Below are 22,193 nucleotides of genomic sequence, written 5' to 3' on the forward strand. Positions count from 1 at the left end.
GCCACCCCGCTCTGAGTTCGTCGTTGCCTGGCACTAAATGAGGGTGTTCCTCTCCCTCCTGCCGCCTCCTGCCCTCTGAGGCTCCCCCCCACATACACTTTCAAAGAACGTGGAAGCATGCTCAGCTTCCGGCCATCAGACCGACCCCGTCCCCATGGCAGCACGGGCCTTTTCCTTCCCTTTGGGTAAATGGACGAGGCCCCTTCTCCTGACCGAAGGCTGGGCCCCTTGGTGTCCCACCTGTGTTCTAGACCCCCAGTCCCTGGTGGAAGGAGCTCCTCGGCCGTCCTTTTTCTCTTCTGTGGCTTCCGCCCTTCTCTTCCCTGCATGCTCTCTCCCTGTCGACAGTTTAACACAGGGGTCCCCAAACTACGGCCCTTGGGCCACATGCGGCCCCCTGAGGCCATTTATCTGGCCCCCGCCACACTTCCGGAAGGGGCACCTCTTTCATTGGTGGTCAGTGAGAGGAGCACATTGACCATCTCATTAGCCAAAAGCAGGTCCATAGTTCCCATTGAAATACTGGTCAGTTTGTTGATTTAAATTTACTTGTTCTTTATTTTAAATATTGTATTTGTTCCTGTTTTTTTTTTTTTACTTTAAAATAAGTTATGTGCAATATGCATAGGGATTTGTTCATAGTTTTTTTTATAGTCCGGCCCTCCAACGGTCTGAGGGACAGTGAACTGGCCCCCTGTGTAAAAAGTTTGGGGACCCCTGGTTTAACATGTTTGTTTCCACCACACTGTTCTTGCCCAGGTCACCAACAACCTCCTTGTTGCTAAATTAATTCTCACTCAGCCTGCGTGGCTTCTCCCTGACACCAGTTCTGTGGACCGCGCCCTCCCACAGCTGCTCGCCCAGTCTGGGGCAGTCTCCCTGGCAGGCTCTTTCTCTTTTGTCCAACCCTGAGAAGTTGGGGTTCCCCTGAGACTCTGTCCCAGGCTGCCTTCTTTTCTCATGCGTCACCCTGTGCCTGGGTCCACTTCCTCCCACATGCTGTAGGCACCCAGGTCCTCTGCAGCCCCGCCTTCTCTCCTGAGCTCCTGAGCCACGCCCCAGCTGTGTCCTGAACCCGACCACTTGAAGGCCTGGCCTGTGCCTCCAACACAACTCGTTCAAAGCTGAGCTCACTTTCCCTTCCTGTCCCCACTGGGACCTGCGGTTCAGTTAATGATACCACCATCCACCCTGTGACATCAGCCCCAGATCTGAGAGCCATTTTGACTCTTTCTGCCCTACCCCCCCGACACACACACACACATCCTGTCAGTTGCCGAGTCCTATCAGTTCTGCTTTCATAAATAGCTCTTAAACCTGACTGCGTGCAGGAGAGAAGGTGACGTGAAGGTAGAGAGAGAGGAATGATGCACCCACCAGCCGTGAAGTTCCAGCAGCGGCCAGAAGCTGGAAGGGGCACAGAACAGATCCTCTCTGAGTCCCCAGAGGGAGTGCATTCCTGCCCAATGACACTCTTTTCAGACTTCTGGCCTCCAGAACTGTAGATCTGGAAACTTCTAGATTATAGGAACTTTGCTCCATGCCTCGGAACTGCCAGCACTTAGCATAGTGCCTTCCTTAGTATGAACATTGGTTTTCCCCAAATCTAATGTGATAGCCTTGGTCTTGGAAGAAATGCAAGTGTAGGAAGCAGGTAGCCTCTAGAAGGTGGGAACAGCCCTGAGCTGATGGCCACAAAGACTCGAAGTCTACCAAAACCCCAAACAAGAAAGAAAAGGAATCCCTTCGGAGAGCCTCCAGGAAGGAGCACAACCTGCCAGCAGCAGAAGCATTACTGAAATGGTGATATACATACGTCTGAGGACCTTCAAACAATGGCTGACCTTCAAACACCAGTCAGAGCATCCTTTTAATATAAAACACCCCCAACTTCAGTTTTGAAAATTGCAAATCAAAATGAGCAAAGAGAAGAAGATACTTTGAAAGTGCGGGACTGTCAGGGAATGGCACAGACCTGTGTAGGGCTTAGGACCGTGTCGGGGAAGGAGAGCTGAGGAATTGGGCAGAAAAGCACCAGCATAGCCCTGGCTGGTTGGCTCAGAGGTAGAGCATCGGCCTGGCGTTTGGAAGTCCTGGGTTCAATTCCCGGCCAAGGCACACAGGAGAGGCACCCATCTGCTTCTCCACCTTTCCTCCGCTCCTTTCTCTCCCTTTCTTCCCCTCCCGCAGCCAAGGCTCCTTGGGAGCAAAGTTGGCCCGGGCGCTGAGGATGGCTCTGTGGCCTCTGCCTCAGGCGCTAGAATGGCTCTGGTTGCAACAGAGCAACACCCCAGATGGGCAGAGCATCGCCCCCTGGTGGGTGTGCCAGGTGGATCCCGGTCGGGCGCATGCGGGAGTCTGTCTGACTGCCTCCCTGTTTCCAACTTCAGAAAAATATGAAAAAAAAAGAAGAAGAAAGAAAAGCACCAGCATAGAAGAGGTGCGGGCAATGAAAGGCACAGCAGATACCAAGAAAAAAGCCCATTTCCAGATTTTGCTTAAGGGTCATCTTATACCCAATAAAATAATGTTTTTGTAAAAAAAGAAAAAAATACCATAGCTCTTTGACCCTTCCTCCCTGCGTGCACCCCCAGGGAGCCATCTTCATCTCCCACCTGCATTCGTTCCTGCTCTCCATTTCCATGTGATCACAGGTGTCTTTTCTTGCCTATCTGGCTGTCATTTCTGTTCAAAACAAAACAAAACAAAATGAAATAGAAAGACCCTTCAAAGCCCAATGAAATGTCTCTATTTGAAAGCAAACCATTTGTCTAACTAGGTTTACTCTCCCCCTGGCCCCTGTGAACCACCCCAGCTCCCTTCTAGACCTGTCTTCACCACCCCTGTGCGCCAGGGACCCTGAGCTCCCTCAAGTCTCTTGTTCCTTAGCTGTTTCAAACACACTCTGCTTCTAAGATGCTTCTCTGTTCCCCTGGCAACCCTTCCCTCCCCCAAATCTGGCTAATTCCTAATGTATTTTTCTGGTGTCAATTTAAATGTCATTTCCACCTAGAACTTCCACTGAACTTCTAGACTGAGGGTCACTGCCAATTCAAATTGCTTCCAGAGCTAGGTGGGTCAATGTGAAGCCCCCAGTAGTAAGATCGTGGGGCCATTCTGTGGACAGCAGACCACACACCCTGCCTGAGACATAGAGCTTCTAAAAATGGGGTGCCAGCTAAGCAGAACACCAGCTCACCCCATTCTGGGCTGTGTTGTTGGTTGTATATTCCTAGAGTATCTGTCCTTTTTCTGGGATCAGCAGGGACATGGTAATTACTTGCCTTAATTCTACTTAGTTTATTGTTTATTCCTAGGGCTCAGTTCCATACAGACAGACACTGTTCCCGGGTCTTGTTCATCTGTGTACAGCTGGGACAGTGCAAGACCTTTGGTGGGAGTGCAGACACATCCGGGGAGGGGAGGGGAAGAATAGGGAGCTGTGTGTCCTGTTCAGAACCAGACGTCATTCCTAGGAGCCTCTGACACTGAGTGAGAGGCACAGGGTTTACCTGGACACTTCTCAATTCAGTTCTGACGCCAGTTAAAACCAGGAGAACCACATTCCCTCCAGAGAACTTATTCCATGTGGTATTTAAATATTTGTCAGTTTATGGCAGTGGTATAATTAATGCTGTAATTTCTCCCCTCCGACTTCTTTCATTTATCCTTTCCTCCACCTCCTCCCTTTCTCTCCCATTCCATTTATTTCTGGTGGCCTCCAGTCCCCTAAGGGAAGTCGTTGTGCAAATGTGGGTGCATTCAAAGACACCAGCAGGTGGCGCCTTAGGACTTTATGATAACTGGCCTTTTGGGGTGTTCTGTTCTTTGTCAAGGTCATAATGTAGGCAATTGTTAGGCAAGATTTCTTTCTGAAACAGAAAAGCAGGATTTTTTTGTTTTTGTTTTTTTACTGAAAAATAGCAAAAAAACATAAGAACAAGAAAATAAATATCAGATTTTATTTGTCTTGGTGACTTTACAAAAACCCAAAGGGTCCTCTGAGGCTGCCAGACCAGAGGTTTTCAAACCTTACTATTTATTTATTTATTTGTTTATTTATTTATTTATTTATTTAGTGACAGAGACAGTGAGATAGAGGGACAGATAGGGACAGACAGACAAGAAGGGAGAGAGATGAGAAGCATCAATTCTTTGTTGCGGCTTCTTAGTTATTCGTTGATTGCTTTCTCATATGTGCTTTGATGGGGGGGGGGGCTACAGCAAAGCAAGTGACCCCTTGCTCAAACGAGCGACTTTGGGCTCAAGCCAGAAACTTTGGGCTTCAAACCAGCGATCTTGGGCGCAAGCCGGTGACCATGGGGTCATGTCTATGATTACACACTCAAGCCAGTGACCTCACGGTGTCAAACCTCGGTTCTCTGCATCCCAGTCTGACACTGTACCAGGGGTCCCCAAACTTTTTACACAGGGGGCCAGTTCACTGTCCCTCAGACCGTTGGAGGGCCACCACATACAGTGCTCCTCTCACTGACCACCAATGAAAGAGGTGCCCCTTCTGGAAGTGTGGCAGGGGCCAGATAAATGGCCTCAGGGGGCTGCAGTTTGGGGACGCCTGCATCCACTGTGCCACCACCTGGTTAGGCTTCAAACCTTACTATTTTCTTGTGAAAATATAGGATCCTGAGGTCAATCCAAACCACTGATTGGAACCTGTGGGATTAAGGGTAGGTATATGGTTTTTATCCACTTTCAGGAGCTTTCTAATGCTGTTGGTTCAACTTGGGTTCCAATATAGATACCAATCATCTGGACTCATGTTTCCCAAACTCTGTGTCCAAGAACTCACCTGGAGTTCTTGTTGAAATACAGACTCAGATTAGGTGGTCTGATGAGGCCCGCATTCTGCATTCCTAACAAGTTCCCTGGCAATATTGAAATTACTGGTTTGGGGAACACTCTTCTGAGAAGCAAGAAAGCTGAACAGGCCCCTGGCCGGCTGGCTCAGTGGTAGAGCATCAGCCTGGCATGTGCAAGTCCCAGGTTCAGTTTCCAGCCAGGGCACACAGGAGAGGCGCCCATCTGCTTCTCCACCCCTCCCCCTCTCCTTCCTCTCTGTCTCTCTCTTCCCCTCCCGCAGCCAAGGCTCCATTGGAGCAAAGTTGGCCCGGGCGCTGAGGATGGCTTCATGGCCTCCGCCTCAAGCACTAGAATGGCTCTGGCTGCAACGGAGCAACACCCCAGATGGGCAGAGCATCGCCCCCTAGTGGGCATGCCAGGCAGATCCCAGTTGGGCGTATGCAGGAGTCTGTCTCTCTGCCTCCCCACCTCTCACTTCAGAAAAATACAAAAAAAAAAAAAAAAGCCAAACAGGATGAGGCAAATTTTGGCATGCATGCTGCAGCCACATGCAGCCCATCACTGTTTCTACAAATAGTTTCATTGGGACACAGTCATACTTGTTCATTTGCACATCGTCTGTGTCTGGTTTCACACATGAGAGTTGAATAGTTGCAACAGAGGCCATATGACTCACAAACATTTACTGTCTGGCCCTTTGCAGGAAAAAGTTTACCCACCCCTGAGATAGAATCCTCAAGCCCTCCCCACTGATCCATCAAAAGGGAACTCCCTGACTCACAGGACATGTCGTTCCATTCTCATATCGATCTTTGGCAAAGTTTTTCCTTGCTTCCTTGTAACTGGGTTCTAATCCATTGGCAGGAGTCTTTTCCTTCTTCCACACACAGAACACTCTGCTCACATCTTCTCTCTTCCAGGTTTCTCCTTGTGTTTGGACCCTCCCACAGTGTCACCAGCACAGAGCCGCGGCGGCTTCCCTTGAGTACAGCATGGGATGGCGTACCACCTTCTCTGTCCTGTCAGTGCTCATGGGAGGCACTCGGCTTTTGGAACAGCCCTTCACTCCTGCCATCCATATTTGAGATTTTTAAAAAACATTTTATTTATTGATTTTAGAGAGAGAGAAAGAGAGAGGAGTGGGGGAGGAGCGGGAAGCATCAACTCCTAGTACATAGTTGCTTCTCGTATGTGCCTTGACCGGGCAAGCCAGGGGTTTCTATCTGGTGACCTCAGCGTTCCAGGTCAATGCTTTATTCACTGCACCACCACAGGTCAGGCTGGGATTATTTTTAAGTGGATTCCTGTCTGAACAGCATGGAGCCAAGAACAAAACATCTTTTGGCCGTCAATTTCACTTCCTCAGTATAATGTTTTCTCGGTTTATCTGCTTCCTACTTTCTGACCGCTTTTCCCATCTCTTTCTCTTTTGCCCAACCCTTCAGTGGTAGGATCTCGTGTCCTGGTCCTCTGGTCTCCTCCTTCTGCACGTTCTCCTTGGGTGATCTCAGCCATTCCCTTGGCTTCAACCATCTACATGCTATTCCTGACTCAGAAGCCCAGCCAGATTTTCTCCTTTTATTTTCAGTTCTCTACTACATGAGTCTAACAGGGTGTTCTTGACTACAGGCATCTCATGTTCAAAATTTCTCATCACCTCAGGTCTGCCTTTCATCTCACTCTTTTCTACTGTGAATCTTGTTCCTTCCTGCTTATATTAACTAATGGTACCAACACCCTTGAATAAGCTAGAAGCCCAGCATTAGCCTCAATTCTTCCTCTTCTTTGTTCGTCACTTCCACGGGGTCACTGGATGTATGTTTCCCCTGCCTGTCGCCCTTTCCCCACTGCTGCTGCCGTAGTTCAGTGCTATCACTCTGTCCCTTTCTGCAGGAACTCCTGCCTCGTCTCCTCTGCAGCGTGTTCCCTTCTCCAGTGCTGTACTCGTCTTTCTAAAGTCCATTTGTATCATGCTGCCCTCCAGTGGCTTCCCGCTCTGTGCATGGCGGGAGGCTGAGGGCTTCGTAATTCATTCCCTGCACATCCTTTGGTGAGTTCCCAAAGACTTCTATCACAAATTACCACAAACTTGGTAGCTTCAAACCACAGGAATTTCTGTCATAGTTCCGGAGGCCAGCAGTTAGAAATCAAGGTATCGACAGGGTTGGTTCCTTCTTGAGGGCTTGGGGGAAAGAGTTGCATGCCTCTCTTCCAGTTTCTGGTGGTGCCAGCAGTCCTTGGAGTTCCTGGTTGTTAGACGCGTCATCACTCCAGCTCTGCCTTCATCTTCACATAGCTTCTTCTCTGTATGTCTGTCTTCATATGGCCTGCTTAGAGGGACACCAGTCACTGGATTAGGGCCCACCCTAATTGCCGTATTTCCCCATGTATAAGACACTCCCATGTATAAGATGCACCTTAATTTTGGAGCCCAAAATTTGAAAAAAAAAGTTACGTAAAGTTATTGAACTCAAGTTTTATTCATCATAAAATTCATGCAACTCCTCATCACTGTCAAAACTCCATTAGCTTGTCCTCATTTGTGTCTGATGACGAATCACTGTCTTCATATACTGATTGCCTCATCCTCAGTTCCACCTATGGCATTTGAAATGCCACAACCACTGTATAAGACGCACCCAGTTTTTAGACACTAAATTTTTCAAAAAAATGTGTATCTTATCCATGGGGAAATACTGTAAGTATGCCCTCATCTGCAAAGACTTTTTTTCCGAACAGTGTCTGTGGCTACAGGTTGACATGAGTGTTGGGAGGATGCCGTTCAGCCGAGGGTGCCCTTCCAGCCTCAGCTCCGACTCCTCCTCACCGTGCGCTCACTCATTTCATTCAGTGCCCCGGATGGGTGAGAATTCACACAGACAAGGAGAAAGGATTCCAGCAGAGGAAAGATGATGGCCAGAGGGCCAAAGAGAAGGTGAAATTTGAGCCAGGTCTTAATATAAAATAATAATGCTTTCTTTTATGTTTTTTTGTGGGGTTTTTTTTGTTTTGTTTTATTTTTAGTGAGAGAGACAGACAGAGAGAGGGACAGATAGGGAGAGAGATGAGAAGCATCAATTCTTCATTGTTCATTGATTACTTTTTCATATGTGCCTTGACCAGGGGCTCCAGCTGAGCCAGTGACACTTTGCTCAAGTCACTGACCTTAAGGTCAAGCCAGCGACCTTGGGCTTCAAGCCAGCCACCTTTCGGCTCAAGCCAGTGACCCTGCACTCAAGCTGGTGAGCCTGCACTCAAGCCGGCAACCTTGGGGTTTCAAACCTAGGTCTTTTGCGTCCCAGGCCAACGCTCCATCCACTATGCCACCACCTGTTCAGGCTTTGTGGGGGGTTATTTGCCTGTGTTACTTTAGCTCAGCTGTTACCTCTTCTGCCCTCCTTGATCCTCCCCAAGTACATTTCTGTCCCCTCAGTACTTAGTATCTACACATCTTGTGGCCACCTGACCTGGGGCAGGCCCTGACCACTTCATCTTTGGGGCCGTGACTTCAGCCCACTGCCCAGCACCTGGCAGGTGCCCAGGCAATCAGGCAATGTTTTTGAATGAATTTACCCATCTGCATTAAATCTGATAAGACGTGATCTCATACATTTCAGGGAGGAGCTGCGCAGTCCTGATTGGATGGTCCTTGGCCTTAGACAAGGTGGAGGGCACTTGAACACGGAGGGTGATTATATTGGATTCCCTCCATGGTTCCTTCTGTCTGGATGTGCTGTTCTAACTACAGCCGCTTTCAGTGCAGACAGACTGAAACTTGTGCCGGTTCACATTGCTTTCAGAAGCCTCACTGTCCCTGAAAGAGCTCCGTGCTGCCGTGGACATCCTGCAGGACGGGGCAGCCCAGCTGGGAGGTGCTGACTGGGAGGAGGCGCTGACTGACTGGGAGGAGGCGCTGACTGACTGGGAGGTGCTGACTGGGAGGAGGCGCTGACTGACTGGGAGGTGCTGACTGGGAGGAGGCGCTGACTGACTGGGAGGAGGCGCGCTGGGAGCGGAGCCGTTCCGTCCAGCAGGCGCAGTCACAAAACGCAGCCGTTCTTCCATGTTCTTTATTCGGATAAAAGGATTTTAAAGATTGTAACACTCCTCTGATGTGTATTTTAGTTGAATTACTTTTAATACCACCTTGTTACACATTCATCAAAAGCTGCCTTTTTATTTTTGGGTTTAACTGGAGAAAACCAAGAAATGGGGGCATTTGACTACATTTCTGAGGGGTGATCAAGGTACAAGGATATTTTGGGGAGAAATCAAACACCAAATTTGTAATACCTTTAAAGATTTATTTTTCTGTTTACAATCAGCTGGGCTGAACTGCTTATGAGTACTAATTACACCGAGTGGGCATGTTAGAAATTTTGCCACAGACTGTAGTCACTTTTTAATTCAAAAGAACAGTTCGAGGTAAATGTTATTGTTCAGATAGCTTTAAAACAAAGTGATCTGTAAAAATATTTTACATCCCCAAGATAGAAATGGTTTCCTCTGTGGTTCCGAAAGAAAATGTCGGAGTCTCTGAGCTATGGGAGCAGCACACACGTGCATCCCTGGGTTCCGTTTTTATACTAACGGGTACGTCAGAGTGGGCGGGGCCTGCGGGACCCTGCTTCTCACTGCAGCCGGCTCTGAGTCACGCAGCCCAAACGCAGCTAATCACAGCCTGTGCTGTGTGTCATTGTGTAGCAGCCCTTTGCAAATTGGGTTAATTGGGGGAACCCCATCCCATGCCAGCGAAGCAGCTGTGTGGTGAGACGGCTCTGCCAAGTTCAGAGCCGTTTGTGGGTTTCTCTCTTTCCTCTGTGGCAGGGACCCCTGGTGTGGGGTTTCCGATGGCATCGGGAGTTTGTAACTGGGATAGGGAACACACGTCAGCTTTATTCTCTATGTACTTCTAACTAAAATTTAATATTCAAATATGTGTGTGTCTGCATGCATCCCACAATCCATGGTGGCCTCAGTGGTACTTATGACTCTGTCACCCACAGAAATCACAGAAGACTTGGAATACTGTTTCTCCTTCACTACTTTAACCTGACTGTTGTAAGACTATCTGGTAGATTCTATGAAATGTGTTAATAAAGAATCATGTGCAAAATTGTTCGAAATATTTTATCCATTTAAAAATGTTATTCTCCATGAAAAGCAAGGGAAGACTCGGGAGCTGTCACGGAGCCGAGAGGACTAGGCAGACGTGACAACTAAATGTAAGGGAGGCCCAGACTGGACCTCGGAACAGAAGGAAGACAATCATGGGAACACTGGAGACACCCCAGAAAAAGCTGGGATTGGGTTTATAGTAGTGTGCCGGTGATGGTTTCTCAGTCTTGACCAGTGCCCTGTGGAGATGGAAGATGTTAACAGTGGGGACAGCTGGATGAGGGGTATTCGAGAACCCTCTGCACCCTCTTTGCTGCTGCCCGCTCCCGAGATGTGTGGCGTGGAGGTTCTGTGTCACTCAGGACCTCTCCTGTTATGAATCCAAGGAACTGTGGGAAGAAAGCCGTCCAAAGTAGGGAGAAGTTTTCCTGAGACGTAAAATTATTTGCAGACGATTATGGTGGAAAGGCATGGCTTTGGGGTCAGAGGCCAGGCTTCGTACTCTGCCTTTGTCACAGCGCTGTGGTCTGCAGCCAGGAACCTGCTGAGGACTCCCTCTTTCCCTGTGAAACACGGCCATCAATAAAGGCCTTGCCAAGGTCGTTGTGAGGACTGAAGATAATGTGCCCGCTAGGCTGCCCTTTGTTGGTATTAGCTGGTATGTTTTAGTGCCTGTTACATGCCAAGCACTGTGCTAAGCGTTTTTCATAAATTATCTTCATAATATCTGCATCACGTGACTATTTTCTACATACTGAAACCGAGAGTCAGAGTCCCAGTGACCTCACTGCCCAAGGCCACTAAGCTGGGCTTAAATTCCGATTGCGCTGACTGTAGTTGCTGGCCTTCCTGCGTCTTCTCCAGAGGCTCAGCCTGTCCTGACCGGCCTACAGGTCTGGTTCCAGGTGCTCTTCACGCTCTCCACCTTCTGAGCCCTCCTGTCACTGTGCACATACATCCACATCCGGCTGCCCTCTTCCTCCTGCCATTGTTGCCTCTAGGGTCACCCAGCTGTAAAATGGGGGTGTTGGGCCATGCTCAGGTCTGTCCCCATAGAGAAGGTTGGTTCCTCATTCTGTGATTTGTAACTGTTTATTTCAGCTGTTTGATGGGAGGATTGCTAAGTCACTTATGCAAAAATGTTTCTAATTTGTTTTGATCAAAGTTATTCATTTGTTTCATTCTTTCAGATTCCAGAGTGGGGAGAAAAACGGCACTAAGCCTTTTGACCTTCTTAAAACCACAGTAATTGAAAAGAGAAAGAACCTAGCAGAGGCCACTGTACTGTTTACTTCTTCCTTGGTTGGGATTTTGTTGAAGGATTACCCAGAAGGACATGGGAGTAGTTTTATTTTTTTGTTTCCTGAGATTAGAGAGAGGAGATAGCATGTGTTACCATGTCATGGCCAGTTATTCCCAATTAAAGCCTATTGAAGGTAAGCAGAAAGGTAATTACCAGTATTCAGTCTTACCTGGACAAGTAAATTTAGCCATCCGAAGTAGTTGTTAGGTAAGGTGCCAGATTTTCACAAGTGACACAAGCACGCACATTTGTCTCAAGATGATGAGGCCGAAGCAGCACTTAGCATGGTGAGGTGGCTTCAGTGGGGCCGGGGTCTTGATCCCGTGATCTGCTCTCTGTGTTTCAGTTCTTCCCCTACATCCTGCTGCTGGTCGCCATCCTCCTGTACCTGCCCTCCTTGTTCTGGCGTTTCGCAGCCGCTCCACATATCTTCTCAGACTTGAAGTTCATCATAGAAGAACTTGATAAAGTTTACAACCGCGCAATCAAAGCTGCAAAGAGCGTGCACAGCCTCGACCCCAGAGATGGTGCCTGCTCGGGTCCTGGGGCTAATGAGAACGTAGGGCAAAGGTAACAGTCCCCAGCGGGTACCAAGTCAGGTTTTGATTTCCCATTACCAACAAACGGGGGAGCATCAACCACCTGGTGACACTTTGTGAGAGCCAGGAAGGCTCGCTCACTCTCTCTAAATCTCATCCCCACCTGTATGTCCCAGCTCCTGTCCTCATGTCAAGAGTCCTCGCCTTGTTGAGTGAAACATCACTGTCTCGTGTTCTAAAATGGAGCTCTAGAAGCGGTAACAGGTTACAGTACTAGGTGTGGCTTGCTTGCTTTGACTTACACCTTCATAGGGAAGCACAGAGGACTATGAGGCCACTGAGCTTAGAAAACAGGTGTGAGAGAAGTGGTGAATGAACAGGCTGTGCCTTGCCCTTTTCAGATTCTTCCTCTGGTTCTTGTTAGTAACAGTAGTTACAGCTCTTATTTTAAAGATACTTATTATATTCCAGATACTGTGTTGAGTTCTCTCAGTACATTATTTCATTTAACCCTGAGAGCATCATTATCAACTAAGTGCATTTATTTATCTCCCCTCTCCCCACCCCCGCCCGCCTTTCTCAGATAGAAACACTGTCCTGTAGCAGTCAGTAGGCGCCATGGCTCTGAGCTAGGTCTTCCGGCCCCACAGCCTGAGCCCACACCCACTGAGCTGTGTGCTGCCAGCTCCTTGCCATTAGGAAGACATGCGTGCTCATAAGGCTCGGAAATTCTTTACCTTATTCTGCACACTTGAGCGGAAAATTGTTGTTTAAAAAAAAAAGCCACAGAATAAGAACTATAATTTCTTTAACAAACGTACATTTACTAGGTAACAGTTGTTGTTCTAAGAATTCACAAATGTAACTCATTTAACTGACTAGACCCTCTTTAAAAATATTAAGGGGAACCATGTTTTATTATTGCTTTTCATTCTTCTCTTTTTTAAAACCTGAGTTTGTTTTCTTGGACTTATAAGTAGAAACGTGTGGGAAGGAATGTATTTGAGATCTTTAATGTGGTATTATTGAATGTGTTTATGTCTCTCACCTTTGATGGTCTTGGTAAAGTTTAAATTATTTTTATCTGTTTCTTTTTCTTTTTAGTTTGTGGGAGATATCTGAAAGCCACTTCAAGTACCCGATTGTGGAACAGTACTTGAAGACAAAGAGAAACTCTTGTAATTTAATTATCAAGTACATCAGCTGCCGGGTGGTAACACTCAGCATTATACTGTTAACGTGTGTCTATCTGGGCTATTACTCCAGCCTCTCCTCCCTCTCGGATGAGTTTGTGTGCAGCATCAAGTCAGGGATCCTGAGAAATGACAGCACTGTCCCCGACCGGTTCCAGTGCAAACTTATTGCCGTTGGTGTCTTCCAGCTGCTCAGCATCATTAACCTCACACTTTTCCTTCTGCTGGTGCCCGTGGTTGTCTACTCGCTGTTTGTTCCATCCCGGCAGAAGACAGATGTTCTCAACGTGTATGAAATCCTGCCCACTTTTGATGTTCTGCAATTCAAGTCAAAAGGGTACAATGACTTGAGCCTCTACAACCTTTTCTTGGAGGAGAATATAAGTGAACTCAAGTCATACAAGTGTCTTAAGGTACTGGAGAATATTAAGAGCAGTGGTCAGGGCATTGACCCAATGCTTCTCCTGACTCACCTCGGCATGATCAAGATGGATGTGGTCGATGGCAAAAATCCCAAGAAGGCTGAGGTGCTGGGAGAGGAGCAGGGGGACCAGATGGCAGAGCTCAAAGGTAAGGTTAGCTTTCAGGCATTGGCTGAGAGAACCCACAGAAAGCTTGTGCAGCAGCCTTTTATGAATAAATGGCAGTCTTTTTCCCACCCACGTTGGGCACTAAACCATTTTCCCGGTGGTCTTAAGGGAAGCCCTCCAGTACTAGGAGAGAGGGGGAAAGAATAGGGCATCCCCAAATTTCCAAAGAAGGAAAGCTGTGCTTTCTCTAGTCTGCTCTTTCTTCCTTTCCTCGTTATCTCTCTGTTTCATACTCAGCCACTTGCTCAAGCATTCTCGTGTCATTCTTGCTTATTTTACTGGCTTTTCTCCCTGTACCTCTAATCCTCTTGTCTTTCATTTTCTGTCTCTTTCAAAAGGGATTGAAAATTTATTGGTTTAATTGTTGCTCTGACCTAACTTCACTGTTCAATGAAATTTGGCTAAGAAGCAATCCCTGGTAAGGCAAAGAACATGAGATAAATTTATAGCAGAAGTTAATTCATGCTTATAGCTCCTGCTGTGTGACTTCTGTCATAAATGTTTGTTTTCCATAAAATTGACAAATCCCTGGCTATATTCACTAAGGGAAAAAGAGAAAGGACTTATATAAACAAAATCCAAAATGAAAGAGGAGAAATTACCACAGACGTCATAGATATACAAAGGATCATACTAGAATACTATGAAAGATTATATGCCACCAAATTTAACAATTTAGAAGAAATGGATAAGTTCATAGAACTATACAATCTTCCTAGACTGAGTCACAAAGAAGTAAAAAATCTAAATAGACCTATAAGCAGGGAAGAAATAAAAACCTCCATAAAAATAAAAGTCCAGGACCAGATGTCCACACTAGTGAATTCTGCCAAACAGTCAAAGAAGATTTGGTACCTGTACTTCTCAAAGTCTTCTAAAAAATCGAAAAGAAGGCAATACTCCCTAACACACTTTATGAGGTCGACATAACCCTCATACCAAAACCTGGCAAGGACAACACAAAGAAAGAAAACTACGACCAATATCTCTAATGAATAGAGATGCAAAAATCCTAAATTAAATACTAGAAAATTGAATACAACAATAAATTAAAAAATAGTACATCATGATCAAGTGAGATTCATTCCAGGAGCACAAGGATGGTTCAACATACACAAATCAATAAATGTAATCTACTACATCATTAAAACAAAAGATAAAAGTCATATGATCCTATTAATAGATGAGAAATGACATTTGATAAGATACAACATCCACTTATGTTTATAATACTCAATAAAATGGGCATAGAAGGAAAGTACCTCAACATAATAAAGGCCATGTATGACAAACCCTCAGCCAGTATCATACTAAATGGTGAAAAACTAAAAGCTTTTCTTCTAAAATCAGGAACAAGACAAGAATACCCTCTCTTATTCAACATAGTACTAGAAGTCTTAGCCAGAGCAGTCAGGCAAGAGAAAGAAATAAAAGGCATCCATATTAGGAAAGAAAAAGTTATCACTTTTTGCAGATGACATGATCCTATATATAGAAAACCCCAAAGATTCCATCAAAAAACTGAGAAACAATAAACAAATACAGTAAAGTCACAGGATACAAAATTAATGTACAAAAGTCTATTGATTTCCTATATACCAACAGCAAAACTTCAGAAAAGGAATTGAAAAAAAAAATTTATTATTGCGACAGCAAAAAATAAAATACCTAGGAATAAACTTAACAAAGGATGTGAAAGACCTATGTACTGAAAACTACAAAGCATTACTAAAGGAAATTGAAAAAGACACAATGAAATGGAAAAATATTTCATGTTAATGGATCAGAAGAATCAATATAGTTAAAATAGTTATACTACCTAAAGCAATATACAAATCTAATGCAATCCTCATTAAAACTCCAATGTCATTTTAAGAAATAGAACAAAAAGTCACTAGGTTTGTATGGAATTGTAAAAAACTCCAAATAGGGAGGGGAGGGGCACAAAGAAAACTAGATAGAAGGTGACAGAGGACAATCTGACTTTGGGTGATGGGTATGCAACATAATTGAACGACAAGATAACCTGGACTTATCTTTGAATATATGTATCCTGATTTATTGATGTCACCCCATTAAAAAAATAAAATTATTTAATAAAAAAAAAAAATAAAAAAAACTCCAAATAGCCAAAGCAATCCTGAGAAAAAAGAATGAAGCCAGACATATCATGCTACCTGACTTCAAATTATACTACAAAGCCGTGATAATCAAAACACCATGGTATTGGCAGAAAGACAGACAGACCAATGGAACAGAATCAAGAGCCCAGAAATAAAACCACATATATATGGACAAATAATCTCTGACAAAGGAGCCAAAAATACACAATGGAGAAAAGAAAGCCTCTTCAATAAATGGTGCTGGGAAAATTGGAAAGCCATATACAAAAGAATGAAACTTGACTACAGCTTGTTCCCTTGCACAAAGATTAATTCAGAATGGATCAAAGACCCAACTAGAAGATCTGAAACAATAAATTACATATAAGAAAACATAGGTAATAAACTTACAGATCTTGGCTCTAGAGAACATTTTATGAATTTGACTCCAAAGGCAAGGGAAGTAAAGGTGAAAATAAATGGGACTATATTAAACTAAAAAGCTCTCACAGCAAAAGAAAAAGACAACAAAACAAGAAAGCAGCCAACCAAATGGGAGTTGACATTCACAAACAACAGCTCTGACAAGAGATTAATATCCACAAAGCTGAACAACAAATAAGCAACTAACAAGCAAACAGTCCAATTAAAAAATGGGAGAGGATCTGAACAGACACTTCTCTCATGAAGACATACAAACAATAAAAAGATATATGAAAGGTGCTCATCTTCATTAGCTGTTGGGGAAATGCAAACCAAAACTGCAATGAGATACCACCTCACACCTATTAGATCGGCTGTTATCAACAAGACAGATAATGACAAATGTTGGAGAGACTGTGGAGAAAAAGAAACCATAATCACTGCTGGTGGGAATGTAAACTAGTCTAGTCATTATGGAAGACAGTATGGTGGTTCCTCAAAAAATTAAGACTAGAGCTACCATATGACCCAGCAATCCCCCTACTGAGCATGTACCCGAAAAAGTCAACATCGCTACACAAAGACACATGCACCCGTATGTTCTTCACAGCATTATTCATGGTGGCCAAGACATGGAAACAACCAAAGTGTCCCTCAATAGAAGATTAGATAAAGAAGAGGTACATATACACAATGGAATACTACTCAGTCATAAGACATGATGATACGTTGCCATTTACAAAAACATGGATGGACCTTGAGAACAATATACTAAGTGAAATAGGTAAATCAGGAGAAGTTAAGAACTATATGATCTCACACATAAGTGGGACATACACCTAAGACTCATGAACATAGATAAAAGTGAAGTGGTTACCGGGGGAGGGGTTGGGGGGAGGAGAGTAAAGAGGGACAAATATGGTGACAGAAAATGATTTTACTTTGGGTGATCAGCACACAGTGTAATCAATAGTTCAAATGCTATAGAAATGCTTACCTGAAACCTATGTATTCTTATTGATCAGTGTCACCCCATTAAGTTAAATTTCTAAATAAAAATTTTTTTAAGAAAGATCAAATAAATAAATATTTGTTTTTCATTTTGACAGATTTGAAAGTACATGGTGAAACTAAAGCAAATAATGGAGAGAGGAGTGCTCGACAGAGACTTCTGGATTCTTCTTGCTGATGGGTTTTTTGTGTGAAGTTCAGATCATGACTTCTGTGACATGGGATTCATTTTGGCTAAAGCACCTCTGTCAGGTTTCAGCTGGTTCGCAGTGAATGGTTCTTGGTAGTAGTAGAACATGACTTACGGAGTCCCTGTGAAAATGAGGCTCAACAAAATGCGGAAGACCCCTCCATGAACTTCCTTTGAGAAGCGATGCAAAGATAAAGTAGGTACGTTCTCATCAAATGAAACATGGAGAGACTAATCAAAGTAAGAGCAGTAGCCCTTTAGTGCCCCAAACATCTCTGTAGATGCTGCGATGAGGCTCAGAGCTACCTGAAAGCAAGGACTTCAGGAGATTTTTTGTTTTGTTAAATAATAAGAATGTCGGGATACAGTGTAATATGAATCTACATGCCCTAATGATTGTTGGGCAAGAAAAACATTTCACTGGCTGTGGACCCAGAGTGGGACCTGCTCTTGGCCTTGTCCTAAATTGGGAGAAATGCTGATGCAGTGGTCTTGCTCACCCTGGCCCTCTTTACGCAGCTGCTTGTGAGCCTCGGCCAGCTGAAATCCTCTAACCACTATTTGTTGCACTCTTATGAGGGCACAGGCCCAAGCACTGCTCTGACTGACAACTTAATTTATACAAAGTCTGAAGGATGTTTAGTTGTGACTTCTTTACAGAAAAAGTAAGCTTCCAAAAGAGCCAGTGGGGAAATCTGCACATACAGAGCGGGTTAGTTCAGTCAACTTTCCCAGGTGTGGTCTTCAGAGCGCTCCTGTCATCAGAAGCATTGGAAACAGAATGTTACTTGAATTAACCGAAGGCAGACACTTCAAGTGAGGGATGTTTTGTGAGCTATGATCAGAACATATAAATGACATCTGCCATATGGTGTGCCTGGAGTCGGAACAACTTAGCGGTCTATTTAATTTATATTTTAAAATATCTTTTAAAAATTTATTTTAATTTAGAATCATGGGGTCAGAATTGAGGCCATTGAGGAAGAACATTCTAGCATTGATGGAGAATTACAGAATAAGTGTTACAAATGGGCATATAATATAAATTCAAGTATTGTTTCATAAACATGTAATGCCGACTCAGAATATACAAAACTTTCACCAATGCATCATAACTATGTTTACATTTTATGCAAAATTCTTTAAAATGACATCTGTGGACCTGCTCATTTTTAGTCTTAGAAAGTTAACACATTGCTCAAGTGGTAATCCTCAGGAACTTCAAAGTTTACACATGGCTCTTAGGGTCAGTTGTTGACCTAATCAAACGACTTTTATTAAGAACAAGTTATATAAGGTGCTCTTTGTCTTTCAGAATATTCACAAAAGCAGATATTTGCACTTCTGTGATGGTTTCTGAGATGGATAGCTAGTGATAAATAATCAAGGATGCAATAGTGCTTTAAATTATTGCATGACATTTATTACCATTGAATTATAGCAGAAATGGTAGAAACATAAATAATGGCTTTTGCTCCACGTTTAAATCATTGTATCTGAGACGTTCAAGCACAGTTCTCTACACTCATTACTTTTTATAATTTGAAAAGATTACTGAAATATATTTTTCTATGATGTCCTTTTTTTTTCCCAAAAAGCTTCCTCTTTTCCATAGACTGTCCCTAATGTGTATTTTGAAGTAGTAAAAGTGGATACATTATTTAGGAGACCAGTAACTCTCCAAGTCCATCATGTGTAATCCTTTCATCAGAGTTGTTACTGGCCTCTGTTCATTTCCCCGTTCCCACCCTCTGAGCTCTGGTAGGGTCTATGATGCCCCAGACCTCACACTAGTTATTGACTGTGTGGGCATGAATAAGACAGGTCCCCACTGTTGAGGAGTTCAGAGTCTAGAAAAAGGCAATGAAGACAAGTACGTACCAAGACAAAGAGGAGCCACAATAAAGGCCCTCCCAAAAAACTCAGAGCCAGTGCTCTGTGTCCCCGGGAAACACCATGTTGTTTTTCTCCCTCTCATAGTCTCCGTTGCTGATGGTTCCGAGAGTCTAGTTAGTTTTTCCCAGAGGATCTTTAGCCTCATGTCTCCCAGGCTGAAGCTTGGACAAAATCATAACAGACAGTGACTTTAAACAGTAAGAGCTCCAATCACACTTTATACTTACGTGGCAGGGGCACGTGGAGCTGCCCGTGAACAACAGTCTTGGTGTCAGGAGGCTGATGTGGATGTCTGGGCGTACATTTTGTCTCGGAAAAATGTGTTATTTGGAAAGTTAACTCGTCTATCCGTTGTGACTTATTGGTTTAGCAGACTGCACTTGAGGAGCCAGGTTCTGGAGGGTGGGGACTCATTCATTGCTCTATAAAAGGAGACAAACATATCTAAAATTATCACCCCACCCCCAGTAGGGCCTGACCTTGTCTTCCAAATGAATCACCAGGAGTCATCTAAACCAGGCTGGTAGCACCCATGTTGCAGCTGGGACAGAGATCCATGGCTCTGAACAAGTATGTAATTTTACAAAGGGACAGGCAGAGACCCTGCACTGCAGAGGTTCTGAAACTTTTGGGAAGTTACGGACTCCCTTGAAAATATATTTTTCCAAGCTATGGACTTTCTCTTCAGATGTGCACAAACACTTAATAAACCTTCCAGGGTCATAGTGCAAGCACCCGGGATTAAGCTGTGGTTTGACGGCCGAGGGCCACACGCACAGCAGAGAAGGGAGGTCCCGCAGCCCTTGTGGAGAGCTGCTGCTTGCCCAGTGCGGCTCAGCTGTGTGCTTGCTTGTGAGGGAAGTGTACCTTTTGAGCAACTGACTTCATCTTCTGGAGTCAGACTAAAGTCAATTACTAGAGAATTGGCAGACATATCCTGGATTGATCAGGCAGTTGGCATTGACCACTGTTCTCTTTCTGGCCACCAGATGTTATTTCATTCCAGATCCAAATCGCTGTCCCCACGCAGCCTCACCGGCACGTGTAAAATGCTGTGTCTGACTTTGTAGTGGTACTGTGAAAAAGCTAGAAACTCCGCTTGTTTGGTGCGTCTTGTTGAATGTCCATGTTTCATTTGTGGAAACAGCCTGTTCACAGAGAATCCCAGAAGGGGCCACGGTGGATAGCAGGGCACAGGGGCCTTGTTCCTGGAAGGATTAGCTCAGCTCCTAAAGGCAGATGGTTGCACACTCTTTTAAATGTGTGCATGTTTGGTTTATTTTGCTATTGTCCATCCAGGGTAAATAGAAGATCCACGAAGGTGGGAGTTTTAATCCACTGCTATTCTTCAAGCTCCTAAAATAATGACTGTCATGTATTGGCATTCTCCAATATTTGTTGAATGCATGAACACACACTTATGATAAATCCTAGTTTGTTTGCAACTGTGATTTGATTTTAAAAGGCAGATGGTTCTCCTTAGGAGTCTCCTCAAGAGGCTCATTTAGCTCATTTAGCTTCTTGGTAGAGAGAACACTATTTCTGCAGGTGAATAGGTTTCCACGTATAATTAGTGACAGTTCTTAGCTTTTTATTGTGGAGTTAGTTGTGACCACTTTCTAAGTTTAATAAAAGTTCAATGTTGCTTTGCAATGATTAGGGAAATTGAAGTTTTAAGGGTCCCAGTCTCCATTATTTCCCAGAATAACCTCATGAAAGGATTGTTGATTGAAATGTGGAATTATCAATAATTGAGGTTTCATCTCAAGTGAAGTGAAACCTTTAAAAAAAAAAAAAAAGGTTGGTGAAGATGATATTGTGTCATTTGTGGAATATCATAAATGTTCATCTGTGATTGGCTTATATTGCCTGTTTTAAATGAAATGTCTTGTGTTCTGGGTTCTCTTTTTAGCAGTAAAAATACTTTGTCACTTAAAGCATGCAGTTTGAACAGTGATTGTTTTAAAGTTTCTAAAAGTTATAAAAGCTTCTCAGGCCCTGAATGCCTCCCCCTACTCCGCCCACCAGAAGCAGAACATCCTTTTGAGTTCTGCAGTGTTACAAGTGTTCCCTACAAAAACCGAAGCCATCAGCTCCTCTTCAACAAGTTGGCTTTTTGAAAGCATCGTAATTACAATTTAATGGTATTCTGTAAAGTGGTGCTTCTAGGCGTAATTTCAATTCTTTTTAATGACTAAATTTCTTCAAAACTTTGAAAGAAAAATATGTGTTATTTTTTGCTGTGTCATTTGGTAAGAATGATGGCTTCTCTTCCAGAAAGTTCAAAGGATGAGAACATATCATGGTTAAGAAAATGATCCTTATAAACAGCATAAGCACCTTGAAAGCTCTGTGTGTTGGTGGTTATCACTATTATATTTCACATTTCCACATTAGTCAGTTGTCCAAAATCCACATTCAGATAATGCTGACTTCATTTAAAGAGGGATGAAAAGCTAAATTCAAGTCTGTGGTGTTTATAGATAAAGGTGAAACTGTGTTTTGGTTTTGAACTATTGTGCCCACCTAAATAAAACTTCTCTGAGTAATAAAAAAATGTGTCTTAATATTCCTTGCCTTCTCTTCAGGGAAGATTAACAGAAGATGAGTCCTGAAATGTCTTGAGGCTCATTCCTCTCTGCTGGAGTGATAAAATTCAGTAGGCTCCATGGTACTTCTGCAAATCCAGCTGGCAGTAACTAAAGAAAGAAAGCCTTGATTGAGGGCCCACAGGTTCTGGAATCTCTAAAGCAGAAATACATGCTTTCTGATTGGGGATTGTTTGCCTGGGGTTGGAGAGGAAGGAGTACAGACTATGTACTGCTAAATGTGGTGAGCCTGCCCACTTCTCTCAGGAGGGAATTTACCTTGTACAGTGGTCAATTAACACAGTTGATTGTTGTGAGTAATAAATCAGAGCCATGCCCTGGCAAGTTGCTCAGTGGTAGAGTGTCGACCCAGTATGTGGAAGTCCCAGGTTTGATTCCCAGTCAGGGCACACAGGAGA

At 44.1% G+C, this 22,193-nt stretch overlaps 1 protein-coding gene across 1 annotated transcript in view; it reads left to right on the forward strand.

Moving 5' to 3' along the window:
* Positions 1-21,726, forward strand: part of PANX1 (pannexin 1) — a 58,175-nt gene extending 36,449 nt beyond the window's left edge. Inside the window, exons 3-5 of the mRNA XM_066370779.1 lie at positions 11,589-11,812; positions 12,886-13,544; positions 17,199-21,726. Of these exons, the coding sequence (XP_066226876.1) occupies positions 11,589-11,812; positions 12,886-13,544; positions 17,199-17,278 (963 nt within the window). The 3' untranslated portion in view covers positions 17,279-21,726. The remainder of the gene's footprint in view (positions 1-11,588; positions 11,813-12,885; positions 13,545-17,198) is intronic.
* The last annotated feature ends 467 nt before the right edge of the window (positions 21,727-22,193 follow it).

This window comes from Saccopteryx leptura, chromosome 1 (genome assembly GCF_036850995.1).
Source record: "Saccopteryx leptura isolate mSacLep1 chromosome 1, mSacLep1_pri_phased_curated, whole genome shotgun sequence".
In the NCBI taxonomy this organism is placed as follows: domain Eukaryota; kingdom Metazoa; phylum Chordata; class Mammalia; order Chiroptera; family Emballonuridae; genus Saccopteryx; species Saccopteryx leptura.